Source organism: Corythoichthys intestinalis, chromosome 12 (genome assembly GCF_030265065.1).
Source record: "Corythoichthys intestinalis isolate RoL2023-P3 chromosome 12, ASM3026506v1, whole genome shotgun sequence".
Classification (NCBI taxonomy): Eukaryota; Metazoa; Chordata; class Actinopteri; order Syngnathiformes; family Syngnathidae; genus Corythoichthys; species Corythoichthys intestinalis.
Window position 1 is genome coordinate 20,279,055 of NC_080406.1, and position 19,679 is coordinate 20,298,733.

At 38.4% G+C, this 19,679-nt stretch overlaps 1 protein-coding gene across 6 annotated transcripts in view; it reads left to right on the plus strand.

Moving 5' to 3' along the window:
- galnt13 (UDP-N-acetyl-alpha-D-galactosamine:polypeptide N-acetylgalactosaminyltransferase 13) overlaps nucleotides 1–19,679 on the plus strand; it is a 95,261-nt gene that overhangs the window by 16,523 nt on the left and 59,059 nt on the right. For all 6 annotated transcript variants that reach the window (XM_057852394.1, XM_057852395.1, XM_057852400.1 and 3 more), the window contains exons 3-8: nucleotides 256–424; nucleotides 7,004–7,170; nucleotides 9,721–9,928; nucleotides 10,029–10,199; nucleotides 10,574–10,691; nucleotides 15,935–16,115. In XM_057852394.1, the coding sequence (XP_057708377.1) occupies nucleotides 256–424; nucleotides 7,004–7,170; nucleotides 9,721–9,928; nucleotides 10,029–10,199; nucleotides 10,574–10,691; nucleotides 15,935–16,115 (1,014 nt within the window). The remainder of the gene's footprint in view (nucleotides 1–255; nucleotides 425–7,003; nucleotides 7,171–9,720; nucleotides 9,929–10,028; nucleotides 10,200–10,573; nucleotides 10,692–15,934; nucleotides 16,116–19,679) is intronic.

Sequence of the window (19,679 nt, forward strand, 5' to 3'; positions counted from 1 at the left end):
TGATGCCATCCAAGTTGGAGTGTCTCGCCAAATGAAACAGTCCTCCTTTCAGTTTCAAGGAGGACACGTTGGCGCATGAGCAGCCTTTAATACAGTTCACTTGCTTACCTAAATACTTTTAGTATAATTTATACAATTTATATGGATCATAATTACTACCCACAAAGCAGTTTTTTTAATAGTGTACCGGCACACCTTGTTTGTCTATCCGAAAAATTCTCAGTTTATCACACACTTATTTACTTTGTGTTTTAGCTGTGATATCTCGTAGCCACGAGGGTCCCGGTGAGATGGGCAAGTCTGTGAACATCCCCAAGGAAGATCACGAGAAGATGAAGGAGCTCTTTAAGATAAACCAGTTCAACCTAATGGCCAGCGATATGATTGCACTCAACAGGAGCTTGCCGGATGTCCGCTTGGATGGGTACCTGACACGTTTATTGCATTTCCATGTATTAGTAATGTGTATATGAAGTAAGGTGTTATTGTGCGTCTGTCGTAAATAATGTGCATTAAGATTACATTATGTTTTAATGAGCAGAAAAGGTATAGAGCCCACTCTATCACTTCCCGTTGCATCTAGATATTAATTTTATATCAAGTCAATGAGTTAAATAAAAACCTGTCTGCGTGTAGTCCTAGCGAAGCAATTGCTCACAGAAAAACAGCCAAACTGGGTTGATGTAGCACTCCACTGCTATCTGATTGCCAATACATCAATTTATTTAGGTATATTGAAAATAAAAAAATGTCGGATTTTCTTGCCCTGACCCCTTTCAGTTCTGCTGGGGTATACTGTATATTCCCAACTTGGACATGTTGTCCATAAAGCATCTAAAGTAGATGCCAGAATTACCTCAGCTGTAAGTCAGTTCTGGATGACAAAGCTCTTCAGCCTAGCTTTATAAGTGAGCCAGACACATTTCAAAGGAAGCTTGTTTGATCAATGGACTTGGCTATTTGGTTTCTACTCTCTACTGAAAGTTTGTGAATTGTGACCACATGCTATGGTCACCCAGAGGTCGGCAATCTTTAACTCTCAAAAAGCCATTTCCATCCAGTTGGTGACTTTATAACCTGCGTGAGTGAATTATGTACAGGTACGGATGCCACTTGGAAGTTGTACCCACAAGTCTTAGCGCCATTCACAGGCACAAAGACTTGTGGGTACACCTTCTGTTGGTCAACTGGGATTTTACATAGTTGGTGAATCCATGACCTGCATAGGGTAAGGGTAAGGTTAGGATCCTGTTAACAAACACACAAAACAGTGAGCCTGACTTGGTTTGCGTACTAAAGAGAAGCCAATTCTTTGTTAAATCTCCCAAGTTCTAGAATAAAGTTTCAGATCAGAGAATTCATAGAGCCGCATGTGGCTCCGTAGCCACGGGTTGCCGACCTCTGCCCTAGACCAAATCAGCTAACTCTTAAAATAGGTTAACGGCTATGCCGCCTACTTCCAGCTAATGTTGGCTTATAGATACATTTTCTCCGTTATTAGACATAAGAAAAAAATATTCTTTCCACTGGGATGCACATCTATCCCTATCTATCCCTTTAATACTGTATATGCTTTATTAGTCACTACTTAAAGTTTTCACAGAGGTACGTCTGTAAAGCAATAGGCCGTCCTCGGTATGTGAAAGTGTTTACCTAAAACAGGGGTGGGCAAACCGGTCCTCGAGGGCCGCAGTGGGTCCTGGTCTTTGTTCCAACTGACCCAGCACAGATAGTATAACCAATGAGGTTTCAGCAGAAATGAGAAGCACCTGACTGCAATCGACTGATTGCACTTGTAAAACAGCAGATTGGTGAAAATGTGTCCTCTTAATGGGTTGCAACAAAAACCCGCACCCACTGCGGCCCTTTGTGGAATAGTTTGCCCACCCCTGACCTAAAATTTAGTTGTCTGTTGAAAAGGTGCTTGATCTTTTCCAGAGAATTGATAGAACAAATTGTAACAAATGTTGCTAAAATGAATCTCGTTTTGGTCAGCAATTCATCAACGTGCACTTCTCATCACTTGTCACTTTTATTTAGAACAATCCATACATGCTCTTCATGTGAGAACTAGGCCATACACCTTCATTACATTGCTGTCAGGGCGGGACATACAGTAGGGAGAACAAGTATTTGATACACTGCCGATTTTGCTGGTTTTCCCACTTGCAAGCCATGTAGAGGTCTGTAATTTGTATCATAAGTTCTCTTCAACTGTGAAGGACGGAATCTAATACAAAAATCCAGACAATCACATTGGATAATTTTTAAATAAAAAAAGTATTTAATTGCATGAAATAAGTATTTGATACATTACCAACTAGTAAATATTTCGGCTCTTACTTCTTTATTAAGAACCCCTCCTGTTCTCTACTCATTACCGGAAGTAACTGCACCTGTTTGAACTTGTTACCTGTATAAAAGACACCTGTACACATGCTCAAACAAACAAACTACAACCTCTCCACAATGGCCAAGACCAAAGAGATGTGTAAGGACATCAGGGATAAAATAATAGACCTGCACAAGGCTGGGATGGGCTACAGGAAAATAAGCAAGCAGCTTGGTGAGAAGGTAACAACTGTTGGAGCGATTATTAGAAAATGGAAGAAGTTCAAGTTGACGGTCAATCTGCCTCGTTCTGGGGCTCCATGCAAGATCTCACCTCGTGGATCATCACTGATCATGAGGAAGGTGAGGGATCAGCCCAGAACTACACGGCAGGACCTGGTCAATGACCTGAAGAGAGCTGGAACCACAGTCTCGAAGAAAACCATCGGAAACACGTTACGCCGTCATGGATTAAAATCCTACAGCGCACGCAAGGTCCCGCTGCTGAAGCCAGTGCATGTCCAGACACGTCTGAAGTTTGCCACTGACCATCTGGTTGATCCAGAGGAGCAATGGAAGAAGGTCATGTGGTCAGATGAGACCAAAATTGAACTTTTTGGTCTAAACTCGGCTCGTCATGTTTGGAGGAGCTATGGGGCTATGTATCGCCAGATCTTGGCTGACAACCTCCTTCCTTCAGTGAGAGCCCTGAAGATGGGTCGTGGCTGGGTCTTCCAGCCTGACAACGACCCAAAGCACACAGCCAAGGCAACTAAAGAGTGGCTCCGTAAGAAGCATGTTCAGATCCTGGAGTGGCCTAGCCAGTGACCAGGTCTGAACCCGATAGAAAATCTATGGAGGGAGCTGAAAGTCCGTGTTGCCCGGCAGCAGCCTTGAAACCTGAAGGCTCTGGAGAAGATCTGCATGGAGGAGTGGGCCAAAATCCCTGCTGCAGTGTGTGCAAACCTTGTCAAGGACTACAGGAAACGTTTGGTATCTGTAATAGCAAACAAAGGTTTCTGTACCAAATATTAAGTTCGATTTTTGTGATGTATCAAATACTTATTTCATGCAATTAAATGCAAATTTATTATTTAAAAATCATACAACGTGATTTTCTGTTTTTTTGTATTAGATTCCGTCCCTCACAGTTGAAGAGAAACTATGATACAAATTACAGACCTCTACATGCTTTGCAAGTGGGAAAACCAGCAAAATCAGCAGTGTATCAAATACTTGTTCTCCCCACTGTATATGACTATTTTGTCAATGAAAAGAAAAAAACATTTCGTGCACGAAGTGTGAAAGACACTGACTGTAAATATTGAAGCAGCTTGTCATTTTATTCCCAAATACATTCGAAAGCTACAGGATTTCTAAATCGCTGACTCCGAATGGCAATAACGGTTTTGTGCTGGAGGGCAACCTGCTGGCCTCGTTGTGTCAGTCATTCTTGTCACTCTGAATAGACGGGACTAAAGTAGCAGTGCTGTCCGCTCTGCTGACTTCTTTCACCCTCCGATACCTCCCAGTCCTACTCCTGGGTGCCTTACTGCCTGTCCGTGCTGATTATGTATTCAGCATTATCCAGCTGAGTGTCATTGTGCGTTCACCTCAACTGTCAACGCTGATGGACATTCATTCCATTGAGCCCAGGACGAGTGGGCGCTGGTGTCAAAATTGTTTTTGTGTTTTTCACTTTCTTTCAGAGACATCTGTTCAGAAATTTCAATTGCTGTATCTTGAATATCAGCAGTCATATGGTGTCCTTGGATGTATCTAGTAGGTGCAGAAAATGAAAGTGTTATAAAATTGGCACAAGTATTGGGATACTTCGCCGCTTCTCTTAGAGGCAGTGATAGCATTGTAAATACAGTGATCCCTCGCTACTTCGTGCTTCAAACTTCGCGCCCTCAGTCTATCGCGGATCCATGTCACTGTCGCTCCCTCCCTTTCTCTTTGCTCCCTGATTCCCCAGGCAAGTGCTGCGTGCATTGGAGTTGCTTATTGAAGTTAACGATGGTGACAGATGATTGCGCCGCACATGTCAATCATCGTTTAATTGCCAATAAATGTTAACAAGTTTGATCTCTGTGTGCATACGCGGGTGGGGAGAGATAGGTAAGTGCGCGCTGTAATGTGTTTGTGTGGCGAGGTTAGAGGCAGCCGGCCCGGCGTGATTGTCCACAAGGTACACAGTGATCGAGAGCAGTTTGTGATCGCAAGTCACACCAAGGGAGGTAACCGTGTGTATGTGAGAGGATTTGGTGCGCGGTTCTGTGTGCGCATTGGGGGGGGTTGGGCGCTGGAATGAATGTGCGTGTGTATACAAAAAAAAACATTTATTACAAGACAGTATATATAAATATACATATTTTAAAAATACTACTTTTGAAAAAAGTGAAAAAACATCTTATATGTATCTCTTTCCAATGCTGAATCTGAATAAATACATTGTACACACAATTTTTTTTGCGCTACTTCGCTGTTTTTCACTTATCGCGGCGGGTTCTGCTCCCCATTAATCGCGAAAAAAAACGAGGGATCACTGTATTATTAAGTTGTTCTGGTAATTAGTTTTTCACTTCGTCGTGATGTTGAACAAATCTGTTCTAGTTCACCTTAAAAGTTTTGAGGTTAGAGTTGCCTTTCTCAAACTGCTCCTAAATGGATAACATTGAACTGCCACTTTTGGGATGTTGACATTAAAAATGACTAATTTACTCTCAACTTGAAACACAATTGAGATACTGGACGACATACTGTCGGATATTAAAATAACCAACTAAAAATATGACATCCCAGTGGAAAGAATGTTGAAAATATTCCCCAGCAATTTCATTTTTCTGTTGTGTAATAATGGACAAAAAAATGAAAGCCAGTATTTCCAGGAAGTGGCCACCACAAGTGGTAGCAGCCATTTTATTAATGCCAGTACTATTTTAGCCAATCAAATGCAAGCAATCCAGATTTAGAGTCATTAATTCCATTACTCTATGCACTAGAGGAGTTCCAAAAAATCGATTATTACATGCATCGCGATTCGACATGTGACGATTCGATTACGATTCATAAAGGTTCAAAAACGATGATTTTCACACATAGCTTTATGACAGCCGCTCGTAGCGGAACGAAATTCAAGACACGTCTGCCGCCTGGACACCTTTAACGGACGCATGCACAACGTTATAATGGATGCTGCTTGTAACTGAGTTAGCGATTTTCTCCTTTTCAAAAGACTGGAAAATAAATTTGTGTATGAGACAGGCAGGAAAAAAGCACGACCCAGCGGTCGCGCTTCTGTGCGAATGCACAGTTATTTTTTAGAGCAAGAGGGGAAGAGAGATAGTTCGTTGCTAATTGTCTTTCAGATGTCCGGTGTTCTGTCAAAATTTGCTCCCTTATAAAATTTTGCTCCCAAAGCTTTTGTGGCGCTGAAAAACCCCTCTTTTACATTCAATTGGACTCTCAGTGTTATCCAAAGTGCTAACAAAACTAGATACATCATAAACATACATGTGCAACACGAAAATGGCGTAAATTAATACTTAACGACGCGGCAAAGTTGTTAACAGTGAGAGCGCGGAGTGCAGTTACTGTGTGCAGCTAACATGGTAGGATGTGTCTGAGAACTTTTGTACATGTCTTTACATGATCAAACTTAAGTAAATATTCCTTTCTTTAAAGAAAGTTTGTAGTGTTTACTTTGGAATCACCGCATTTGCGGCCATTTTTAACGTTACGCGCATGCGCAAAACCCGCAAGGTAGCAATTTTTGATGGGTTGCAAATTTTGTCAGAACACCGGCTGTATTTTCAAGTCTTGTCAATTGAAAATGTCCTGAGTGTGTTGCTAAGACCCGTGTGCGTCTATAAGAGGTGAGTACACGAACCCTCTTGTACTGTTTAGCCTTAATTGTTGTTGTTTTTGAGGTGTTAATAGTTAGCGCCGAGTGCTAAGCTAATTAGCTAATTCGCTAACGTGTATTTCATATGCAGAACGTGTAAAACCATGATTAAGTACAGCGGTAACACTACAAACATGCGAAATAGTATAGAAATCTGTGAAAACAAAGTATATTGGTTAAAAGAAGTCTTATTTCTAAAGACACTTTGTTTCCGGAAAATGTGGAATTCATTCCAATTGTGTAAAGTTTATTGTATTGTTGTGAGAAATAAGTACTCCCTTTAAAATGGTTAATGTTTTAGCATTTTCTTGTTAAAAAAAAAAAAAAAAAAAAAAAAAAAAAAAAAAAAAAACAGCTTAAGGGTAGCTTTTTTTGTATGGGCATGTTTCCACCATTCCTGTTGAATCATTAGGATATTTTAAATAAATTATGGACAAAAATTTGTTTGTCTACTTTATTGATTAGTAATGTACGATGCATCGATAATCGTGATAATCGTGATAACTGTGATCATCGTCAATACCGTGATCATCGTTCAAGAGTCGAATCGTAGCCCCCTGAATCATAATCGAATCGAATCGTGGGGTGCCTAAGATGGCACACCCCTAATATGCAAGTGTTTGAGTTTATCATTGTTTGTGTATGGGTATAACTGATGTCACAAAATTGCCCTGATCATAAGCACTTAGTTTTGAATTAAAATCTTTACTTGTATGTCATTTGTTGTCTTACTTGTCATATTTTTTTCTTTCATTGGCCAAATAGCTGTAAGACCAAGGTATACCCAGACAACTTGCCAAATACAAGCATTGTCATCGTATTCCACAATGAGGCCTGGAGCACATTGCTGCGGACAGTCCAGAGTGTCATCAATCGCTCTCCCAAACACTTGATTGTGGAAATTGTGCTTGTGGATGACTTCAGTGAGCGAGGTTGGTGAATGACACAAAACCCAATCTGTCCTAGAAAAAGATCAAGCTCATTACAGCACAAGGAACACTTACCTCAATTAAGGGGTTTACTTTAATGGTATTATTTTGTTAGTTAGTTAGTTGTATTTACACTTGACAAAACAGCAACATAGTTAAATTGTGGGTAACATACAATATTTAAAAAATGACTACAAGTGACTTCAAATGACTATAACTTTCAGATTTGTAAGAGCCTTTATGGGCTGTTAAACATGACACAAATTTAAGGATTCTATGATGATAAATGATTCTTGATTGATGATTAGTGATTCTATGTTCTACTTAGTTAAATACCACTTTAGCCCCTTTCACAAACATATCCAGGTAAATTCCCGTGTAAGGTGACGTGGGATTTACTCGCGTCATTGCTTTCACACATGAAGGGATATCCAGTGTTGGGGAAAAACACCGTTATAAATTACGCCGTTATTTTTTCAGTGAGGGGTAATCTAACTAATTATTTTTTCCGATGTTACAACAACGTTACCGTGACTGACGGTCAAAGCGGTGCGTTACTTACTTTGAATTGATTGAAGAAACTACCAGCTGTAGCGAGTCTACTCTGCTCTGTTTATTTGTCATCCAAGACTTGGGATGCGTTCAGGTTCATGGCAATGAAAATAGTAAACACACATAGCCTACCTTTGCAAGAACGATGGAGTTGCCGTTTGATTCGGTCATAATGTGCAGGTCCTGCACCCATCCGCAGCAAAACTGTTCGTAGCTCTGTAGCGATTTGTAATTTCGGAATCCCTGATGAGTCCCGTTGACATCTTTACTCCATTTGTCTTCGGCTTGCGTGTAAGGGTCAACATTGTTCACATCCTTAAGTTTGATCACACATCTGTTCTTCGCCTTCGTAACGAGTTTGTCTGTTTATCGAACTGGCAAGTTAAATTTTAATGACCCGCGAGCCAGACCTGCTTCCAACATGGCTGTGTTGTTGTCAAATCTCACGTGATCCCCCATTCTGAGACGTAAACGCTCGAGCCTAATAGCGCACGTACTTCAGAGCCGGTGTTTTATCACACAAACCGGAACAGCGCGTGCGGCAAACACACACATGCAAAACTGATTCAGAGGAAAATTTGTCCTTTACAAGGTGGAGATATAAATACTATTTCAAGTTGGTCGAAATTAAAGGAAAGAACGTGCATGTAAAGTGTAATTTATGTCCCGGGGCAAAGCTTTTGTCGACATCTGAGGTAAGCAATTCAAATCTGTTCATTTTTGTTGCACTTCAAGTGTAGGATAAATCTGTTGCTGGTGAGGTGCAATAAATATTACAAGGTTCTATAACACAACTACCAGTCTGTTCTTCTCTATTCAACAGACTCGAATACTGCTCAGAAAATTTCAAATTCTTTGACATACAACAACTTATTTTTAAAGTAATGGAAATAGTTACTTTCCCTGGTAACTAGTTACTTTTACTTTAGAGTAATTCAGTTACTAACTCAGTTACTTTTTTGGAAGAAGTAGTGAGTAACTATAACTAACTACTTTTTTAAAGTAACGTGCCCAACACTGGAGATATCCCGGGAATGACGCTTGTTGGACACTTTCACAGACCTGTCCCGTGTTGCCCACTGGCACTCTCTGTGCGGGGAGGGCTGCTGTCACAATTTTGTAACTCCGACATGACGTCATTTTTGGTCTGTCACAATGTTGTTCAAATCGCGTTTCGTCACAGAGCTGTTCTCGATGTCGTAACTGCAGCCAATTCAAGCTCATCAAGACTGTATTTAAGCCCAAGCGGTGCCAAGATAATTAACTCACTGGGCGCCATTCGACACCTTGTATTCTCAAATTTCGTGCATTTGCTAGCTTGTTTTGAAATCCCTAACGTTGTGCTGGTATTTGAGTGAATTTGTTTGGTTGTCTTATCGGCTCTCTCCCTACCGCTTAGGTTAGTATTATTGATCCCCGTCGATCCACTATCATGGATCCATTGTGTTATTCCCCTTTTTCCGCGGTGGCGTGTATTTTTTTGTATATAATAAACCCTTGAATGCATCCCTCCATTTTTTTATGAGTTGAGGTACAACCTTGTTTCCGCAGTTGCGGACCTTAACATCGGCGACAAAATAAACCACCATTTCCAGAGATGGTCGATGGACTCTCTTCCTCGGCTGTACAATTCAGTAGCAATTTAATTTCGTTATGTTTTCAGTTTAATTTAGCTATTTCCAGCTTGCTATGTTGATAATTGTAATGTTTGTATACCGTTTTTCGTCTTACTGTGAAGAAAGAGGAAGTGACGATGTGCCCGCTATAATATTTACGTCATCAGCCATCGTACTGTGACCCGGGAATTTAACGCGTGCTTTTCCATATGCCTCGTCCTGGGAAGGTCCCGGACATTATACTAAGACACGACCCGTTAAATGTCCGCTAATCTCCGTGTCAGTAGACTCGGGAAATTGCTTTCACATTCAAGGGCTGCCCGTTTAAATTCTAGGATTTAAACAGTGTTTAGGCGTATGTGAAAGGGGTTTTATTATATTTCAGACTTCTTGGGGAAAAAGTTGGAGAACTATGTGCGGCCTCTTGATGTGCCGGTCAAGATCCTGAGGATGGAGCAGCGTTCAGGTCTCATCCGAGCCAGATTAAGAGGGGCGGCTGCCACCAAAGGTCAGGTCATCACCTTCTTGGATGCCCACTGTGAGTGTACTGTAGGTTGGTTGGAACCTTTGCTGGCTCGCATCAAAGAGGACAGGTTGGAGTCATATTTACTTTCTCATTTTGAAACTGCAACCCAGATTTAAACCACAAAGTCATATGTTAATTTGTAATTGTATTGTTATGTTTTTCTCCAGGACGGCAGTGGTATGCCCTATCATTGATGTTATCAGCGACGAGACCTTTGAATACATGGCAGGCTCTGATATGACTTACGGTGGCTTCAACTGGAAGCTGAATTTCCGCTGGTACCCTGTCCCCCAGCGGGAGATGGATCGACGCAAGGGCGACAGAACGCTTCCTGTCAGGTACGCAAAATAGTTCGTTCTCATTCTGGCTTCTCCCTTGAGAGAAATAGTTTGATCAGACTCAAAGAGGAAGTGAGATTACACAAAAATGTTAAACCACAGAAAAGACATGGACAGTTAATTTCAACACGACAACATTTGAAAGTGTTGACAGAAATAGCTCCTTTTCATCTGGGTATCCGATGACGCATGCCAAGCTATTTAGGCCTCTTCAAAGATCTTTACTGTTGTTGCGTTTTTAATTGAACAGAATTAATTTGGTCCGACTTTGTTTCCAATCGTTTGTATAGTTTTGAGAAATTTCCTTGCAAACAAAAATACAAAAACAGTTTTGATGTTGGATGTTGTCCAACTGTATTGTGGGTTTCCTTCAGGACCCCCACCATGGCAGGAGGGCTCTTCTCCATAGACAAAACATACTTTGAAGAAATAGGAAGCTACGATCCAGGGATGGATATATGGGGTGGAGAGAACCTGGAGATGTCTTTCAGAGTGAGTGACAACACTCTTTTTAACTTCAGATATGAAACCAGGGATGTCCACACTTTTTCCGAGGGCCCTTTTCAGAAAAATCAAAGTACCAAATGTCGACTTCAAATCATTCCGCTTTCAATTGTTAAACAACATCGGGTTTTTAAAATGTACTTATTTTTTTAATGTTAACTCATTGGTTGACGGCGGTAGACATCCACTCCAAATTGGATTGGACATCTATCGCTGTCAATGGCAGTGAAACATGATCACTCAATGTACCTAGTTGAAATGGATTTGATTTCTAACTGTCAATGGTAGTGAATGGGTTAAGGGCTACAGGCAGCAAAATAATCCACGGCTTTAAGGATAATGCAATATTTTACAGGGAGTCCTTGAGTTACGAATAAGTTCCATTCCTACGCTGGCGACGTAACCCGAATCAACGTGTTTAGCGACAGCCCAGAATACCTTCACCTTTTTTGGGTTAACATACCACCACTACTACTATTAATATTAATTACTTGAATATTAACGGAGAGAAAGAGCAAGAGACAGAGCGCGTATGTATGACTTGTATCATTATTTACTCATTATACACATAGAGGGAGTTTGACTTTTGGGTCGGGGGGGCACAACATGTTGATGACCCCGAAACGCAGTGTCAGCAATAAAATTAACTACCAAAGAATATTTATAATAATAAGTTGACAATGAGCGTTTTTTTGTTTCCCATCATTCGTGAGGGGAATTCTAAATCAGGCTGCTTAGGCAATACTTTTCGCGAAGATCGTCATCCATTGATTATGGTACGCCCGCAGGTGTCGTGCCAATGTAGTTACCCCAGTCAAAAATAGTATCCCCTGGGCAGAGCCATATGGAGGTAGATGTGTGTCTCTAATATTCAGTCATAAAAAAGTTGCTTCAGTAAAAAAAAAAGTTGCTTCAATCAAAACATATATTTTCCTTTAAAAAAAAGTCGCTTCAATAAAAAGAAAATGCAAAAATAAATTTGGAACTCAAAAAAATGTGGGAAAAAAATGCTTTTTTTCTTTGAATTTTTTTTTTTTTATTAGACTCAAGTTTTTTTATGTTTTGATTTAAGCAACTTTTTTGATTGAAGTAATGTTGATTTGTGTTTAGTCCACATTTTGGCTTGGATGTTTTTGTCTTTATTATTCAATCAAAAAAAAAAGGTGCTTTAAAGATATATATTTTCAAAAAGAAAAATCACTTCAATCAAAAAACAAAAAAATTCAATCATAGAAGACATTTTTGAATGCGAAAAAATATTTGAGGTTGAAAAATTTGCATTTGAACACTTAATTTTTCATTGTAAAAGTTTTCTTTGATTGAAGCAATCCTTTTTGTGTTTGGGCCATATTATGGGTAGGACATTTGTGTCTAAATCATTCAATCCCCCCAAAAAGTTGTTTCAATAAAAAAAAGTTGTTTCAATCAAAGAAAAAAATCATTTGAAAAATAAAATTGCCCTCCGCTATTTTTTTTTTCTTGAAAATTATATGCAAAGCAAATGACCGTCTAAGGTGCTAGTCACATTATCTGTTTGAAAAATAATAATGACCCATTATAAAAAATATATTTTTTGTTCATTTCATTCATTTTTGTTGCAGTTTTATTGCTTTACAACTTATATATATATATATGTATATATATATATATATATATATATATATATATATATATATATATATATATATATATATGAAAGTCAATTTCATGCAATGACACTTTTCGGCCACCAGGGGGCCCCCCCCCCTTAAAATCCGCTTATGATTATACACAGAAACACACACACACACACACCTAGCCTGTCTCAACACAGAAAGTCGCCAGGGAGAAAAAAACACCATAGGCTGTATTATGAAAATGTTATCTTGAACAGATGTTTACAATGGCGGAAGACTTTACAAAAGTACTCTTAAAGGGTATGTCAACCCCTGGGGAAATGTTAATATTCCATCATTTATCCATAAACGCATGCCTTTCGTATTCATATCATGCCACTTCGTGTAATTACACACAACAAAATGAGAGAAATTTGGATCAATTGTCAAGCTAAAACGACCGGCGCCCGAGATCTGGCAGATTGTGTGCGTGACGTCACTACAAGTGAAGAGAGTGCCACCGGCCACTAGGGGGGCAGCGCCTGTCTGCATCAATATAATTCCTTCTAGTGAGGGGAGAATTAGGGGTGAGCTGTTTATGCTGTTGCATTGTGTTCGTCCTGCACATATTCCAGGTTCCCTCACGAAGAAACACCCCTCGTTGTCAATAAAAGAGAATTCAGAATTGACAGTGAGGGGTGTTTCTTCAACAAGAAAAAGGCTCAGTGCTTTAATACTGAATGGCGGCGATGATGGCAATTTCGTTTCTAGTTTCAGCGACGAATCCGACGTAGAAGGATGTAACGAATGTTCATCTAATGGTGACGAGGAGAGTTACGAAGCTTTAATCGGTGTTTTAGGTTACCAATTTGAGCCCAAACGAACGCCAATGCAGCGTAATGAAACGGTCATTTAGGGGAGCAATGACACTGATGAAATATCGGCAGCAGATCGTGTGGGAAACACCAATGATTTGTTTTGCATTTCTTTTTGTGAAGCTGATACACTGTGACCGCAAAATAAAGTAATGTATAGAATAATTATCATTTATTGCGCTATCATAGCTTTTCGCTCTGCCAACAGACACAAATATGAATGGGATCAGAGGATTTGTTCTATATATTTTACGAGCGATAATTTATACATGTGTCCAGTCCTGTATCCAATGCGTGATATTTTTTTTTATTATAAAACAGTACTCACTCTGGCCATTTCGAGCTTGGCTGCTCCCCTCCTTTGCTTAGCCTTAGCCTCCTTTGCCAGTCATCGTCCTCTTTATTGATATCTCGGGACATTTAGGTAGCTGCGCGTGTATGGTGGGCACCGCATCTCCTTTGAGCAGCAATCTTTTAGCAAAACCCGATTTCACTTGTCCATAGTTCGAGAAGCTTTCAGGTGGAAAATGCGCACCACAGAAAACTGTGCCGGAGGCTGTGTCTAGAAAATTAGCCCTCTTTGCACGGACGAACTTTACCCATTGTCTGCGCAGTCCAGCTTTTTTTTTTCGCATTCGGGAACTCATGGATACGATATTCCGATAAATAGCTATTTGTACACCACATAGCACAGCAGTTTTGAACCATTTTAGTGATGTTTTGGTCAAACAAACCCGAACGCTACTCTCTCGTCGATAAAAAACAATGGCACCTGGCTCCGCCTCGACTTTCATTCACTTGTAGTGACGTCCCCGCCCCATTCGGCTGTTTCCGGAACACTTTCGGAAATGTTTGTCATTTTCGATCTATTTTCGATAATTGCTCACTAATGTGATTGATTTTTTTGTTAACTTGATCAATATTTGTTATCTTGGCACATAGCGGTTCTATTGATGTCTCACACCCCCTTTGTGTTTTCATACCCTTTAAGTTATAGTGACGAAACTAGTTAGCCGTCTTGGCATGCTAACTAGCCACGTTAACAGCCTCGTTAACAAGCTTACATTATAGTATGTGTTTTACCATCTCTACAGCGTTCACTTACCTTAAATTCTGTGTAAAGTGACAGATGGTGGTCACGTGAATGTGAAATCATGTTGCCTGCATGGTGTCGCCTGCACGTTGGCGGTCCTTCCTCATGTAAGCCGCGGCCGTCTGTTTCTTTTTTTGGTTAGCCGAAATACTCCCATATTAGATTAGACTTTTCTGAGAGGGTTTTGAAAAAGCTCAGGTATAGTTTCGGCAGCAACAGCAGTGTCACAGACAGAGCAAAAACCGGAGGGGGAGAGGTGAGCCATTTCTCGCTTCATTTTTGGGACATAAAAAATAACTTATACCGTACTACGGTATGACGGAAAATTTTAGTGGTTTTGAAACCGTGACGTTTTCATACCATGGGAAACCTTGAAACCGGTAACCGGCACATGCCTACTCCCGGCGCACAAATAGAGGCAAGAAATATTCACTAGCTAAGCATAATTTCTAATGTGCTGGTGACTAAATGGCGGACGAGGCACGGGCATCGTAATGTTAAAATGTCGTGGGTTGAGGACATCATAACTTGAGGACTCCCTGCATTTATATTTACACCATTGAAACAAACTTAGCAGAGCAATGAAAAATATCCAGTGACAGCAAAAAATGTCAAGAAAATCGCAACTGTAATTAATTTTTTTTTGTAAATGTAAGTTTATTTACATAAAACAAAGTACTAAAATTCTACAGCTTCCTACATTGATTTGAACATGTTTTGACTCCTGCGCTAACGGAGGGGCATTGTTGAAATGACTTTCTCCATCTAGTGTTATAGCTGAGAAATGCAACAGAATGTAGACTGAATTTAAGCATCTTGCGTGGGCCATATTCAACGATATTATCATAATTCTCTGCTAACTAATAAAAACAGGGCAGCGTGCTGCAGTTGGCCCGCGGGCAGTCACTTCAACACCCTTGCATTAAACAGTAATAACATCATTTGTGTCCACGTGTAGCACATTGGAAAGACATTCAGCTTTTCCAATTATTTTTCTTTCTTTTTTCTCCTACAGATGAGGCCATTTGTTTAACTTGCTGACACTGAACGTAAATGAAAGCCCATCTTCTGCCTTTTAGGCAGACTACATAAAATTGCCATTTATCTCGCTTTCTTGTTGCTCTTAAGTGGGGAAAGTAAGCGAAAAGAAAACTTGGCAGCACCTTCTTTGAATTTATGGGAGTTACACCATTATCTCTGTGCTGATGATACTCGGCAACATCTTGGAAGTCTTTAATGAGCATCTCAATCATGAGGGGATGGAGCCTCTCTCCAAGTGGCAAAAATTGGCCTCTCACAGACTTTTCCATCTCCATAGTGACAGTTGATCCTTGTAATGTTCATTTAGTATAGATGAAGAGCTGGTTTTCTATTGCTGATAAAAATATTTTATAATAGAGTAACACAAAATAATGGGGTCATTTTTATTTTATGCACACGGATATAAACGTTAGCTTGCTTGTTTATGCTTTTCATGTCTCACTGTATATATCCAAGTGCTAGACTTGATTACTTCTTACTACTAAATGTACCTGCTACTTAATACAACAATTACAACTAATATAGATTATCGTAGCACAGACCTTCAAGAATAATGGAATTTGGTCATTTCACATTGGCTGTTGTTATCTGCCTTTCATGAATCTACACTCCCCCGTGTCTGTTCAGATCTGGCAGTGTGGCGGTTCCTTGGAGATTGTCACGTGTTCCCATGTTGGCCATGTTTTCCGCAAGGCTACTCCTTACAGTTTCCCTGGAGGGACGGGCCAAGTTATTAACAAGAACAACAGGCGGTTGGCAGAAGTCTGGATGGATGATTTCAAAGATTTCTTCTATATCATATCACCAGGTGTGCACCATAAGTCCTATAAGTTCCAGTTATTTAACTCAGCGAGTTAACGAAAAGTTAGAGAGGTAATCAGAATGTTAAATGTCAGTTAACACAAATTAACAAATAATAATTAACAATTAACAAAAAACACAAACGCATTTTTTAAATCTCCCCATTTGAAAGTTAAAGTTTGTTCTGTTGGCTAAAAGTAAAAAGCTGTTATTTAAGTGGAAAATAAATAGAAAAAACATCAAACATTTAAATTTGTGTTTTTACTAGGGCTGTCAAAATTATTGCGTTAACGGGCGGTAATTAATTTTTTAAATTAATCACGTTAAAATATTTGACGCAATTAACGCACATGCCCCACTCAAACAGATTAAAATGACAGCACAGTGTCATGTCCACTTGTTACTTGTGTTTTTTGGTGTTTTGTCGCCCTTGCTGGCGCTTGGGTGCGACTGATTTTATGGGTTTCAGCACCTGAGCATTGTGTAATTATTGACATCAACAATGGCGAGCTACTAGTTTATTTTTTGATTGAAAATTTTACAGATTTTATTAAAATGAAAACATTAAGAGGGGTTTTAATATAAAATTTCTATAACTGTACTCACATTTATCTTTTAAGAACTACAAGTCTTTCTATCCATGAATCGCTTTAACAGAATGTTAATGTTAATGCAATCTTGTTGATTTACTGTTATAATAAACAAATACAGTACTTATATACAGTATGTTGAATGTATATATCCGTCTTGTGTCTTATCTTTCCATTCCAACAATAATTTACAGAAAAATATGGCATATTTTAGAAATGGTTTGAATTGCAAATAATTACGATTAATTGATCTTTAAGCTGTGATTAACTCGATTAAAAATTTTAATCATTTGACATCCCTAGTTTTTACTGTTCCAACATTTAATTAATAATTTATGTGGAAAAAATAGACAACATACCCTTTTTAGTAGGGATCGATTGAGGAAACAGGTAGCATTTGCTTCTTTTTTTTTTTTTTTTTTTTTTTTTTTTTTAAATAAAAATAAGATACTACCATTTTCAACGTTGGATTACTCAGAGTTAACTGTAAACCATTACCAGTGAACATAAGATATATTTTTATACTGGCTAAAATAAAATAAAAAGTGCAGATCGTTCCAACACTGAAAAATCATCTCTTGATATAGTTCAAAAATAATCACCCAAAAAAAAAAAAAATCAATAATTTCTCACGCAGTGTTTCAATCACTTCAGCCAAGGGCTGAAGAAAAATAAGCATTTTCTGATCTAAAAATATTTAAAAAGTGTTTGTAATACTGCATTTTATTGCTCCCACTTTCCTACGAGTAATCTATGATAACTTGTCTGTTTTTGTTGTATTCTTTTTCTCATGATAGGTTGTTGGTTTAGGCACATTACCTCTACCGCCCCCTGTATTGAAGGAGGACTAACTCCATTTTGATTTTTTTTTTTTTTTTATTCAAACAATAACGCACACACACTACAGCACATCAGATACAAACTGCAAGGCAAACACGAAAACATACGTCCATGGAAAATAAATAAAATAAATGAGGCACTTTGTACATACTGTACTACTCGTGAGTCGTGGCAGAATTCTTTCACAAACATAAGGCACTTCAATTGTCATATTTATAAAAACAGGAACACAAAAAATACACACAACTCTAAGAGTCAGTCAATGACAGATCCCTGAGATATTGTAGTGTACAAATACTCTTCTTGTTCTTCATGTGTTTAAGCGCACCCATATAAGAATCAAAGTCCAAAAGAAATAGACGAAAATACGGCACAGACCTTGAAAATCTCACCTTGTGCAAGTAGAATTTACCAAGCAGCAACATCAAGTTAACTACAAAGGATAAAGGTTTAACATCAGATCTAAATCCTACAATTATCACACTTTTTTTTAACTTAAACGTATTCGCCGTCTGACTAAGTGCACCGAACCATGATGCCCCTGCCTGTGATGGTACGGGAATCATACAAATACAGTGATCCCTCATTTTTTGCGGTTAATGGGCACCAGAACCCGGCACGATAAGTGAAAAACCGCGAAGTAGCACTGTATTTATTCAGATCTATCATCTATCGAAGGAAATACATATAAGACATGTTTTTTTTTTTTTTTTTTAACCATTTTCCCCAAAGTGTAATTAAAAAAACTTTGATGTACATATATATTTTAATAAATGTTTTTAAGCACCTTAAATGTAATAATTATGCTAAGTTTTAAACATGTTACTGTCCCACCTAATTATTTTTAAACAAGAAAAAAAGTAGACGCCTAATCGAATAAAAAAAAAATAAAAATGCTTGTCTTTATTAAATGCTTCATTGAGTGTCCACTCAAATCCGCTGCAGTTGCTCACACAGAGTTGGCACTGCACCTGTATGGAGGACCAGGAGTGCAAAAATTTAGTAAATAAATACACAATTAAATAAATAATTAAAAGTGTCTTTAAAATGCTTTTATTTCAATATTTATTTATTTATTTCAATGTTTATTTCAATTTTTATTTATTTATTTCAATTTATATTTATTTATTTCAATTTATATTTATTTATTTTGATTCATATTTATTTATTTCAATTTTTATTTATTTATTTCAATTTATATTTATTTATTTCAAAATTTATTTCGATTTTTATTTATTTATTTCAATTTTTATTCATTTATTTCAACTTTTATTTATTTATTTCAATTTTTATTTATTTATTCCAATTTTTATTTATTTATTTCAAACTATATTTTAATTTTTATTTATTTATTTCAATTTTTATTCATTTATTTCAACTTTTATTTATTTATTCAAATTTTTATTTATTTATTTCAATTTTTATTTATTTATTTCATCATTTATTTATTTATTTCAACATTTATTTATTTCACTTTTTATTTATTTCATTCTTGCACTCTTGTTCCCCGTGTGGCCGCATGAAATAATTTTATCTGTCATTGGCTCATCAAACTCGGTGGGCGGACGTGAACTAGGCGGGGTTTGAGTTGATCGAGTAATAAGCGATCGCTTCGTCCTATTTCTTCCCAACATGGCGGCGTTATCTGAGATTTTGCATGAGCTCTCTCGGGACATGTTAGATTTCTCAGAACAAATTGAAGCAGGACATTTGGACCCTGAGTACGTGTCCTACAAAACAGAGCATTTAATTAACGTTATTGGCATCATCTTGGCTCTGTCAGATCAAGATGTTGATCGAAGTTTTCGATAGTTTAGAACTGCGGTCAAACCAGCCTCCACTCGTAAAAACGAAGTCAAACCAGCCGCCCCTCATTTGGATTATTGTTTGCATTATGTGCATTACGGTAATGCAATGCGCTGGCTTCAGAATGCAATGAGGTGGCTTCAGAGTGCAAGTCCCTTTATTAAATATATGGGGAAAAAAAACGGTGACCTATTCGACAACGGGTCCACTTTAGAGAGACACTGGAGCACCCCTAGACCCAAACTAAATTATTATGATGTAAAAATGATGTCGGAGTTCAGAGTAAAACTACTTAGAAAATGGTTAGTTATTTCTGTCATTTAGCCTTATTTCAA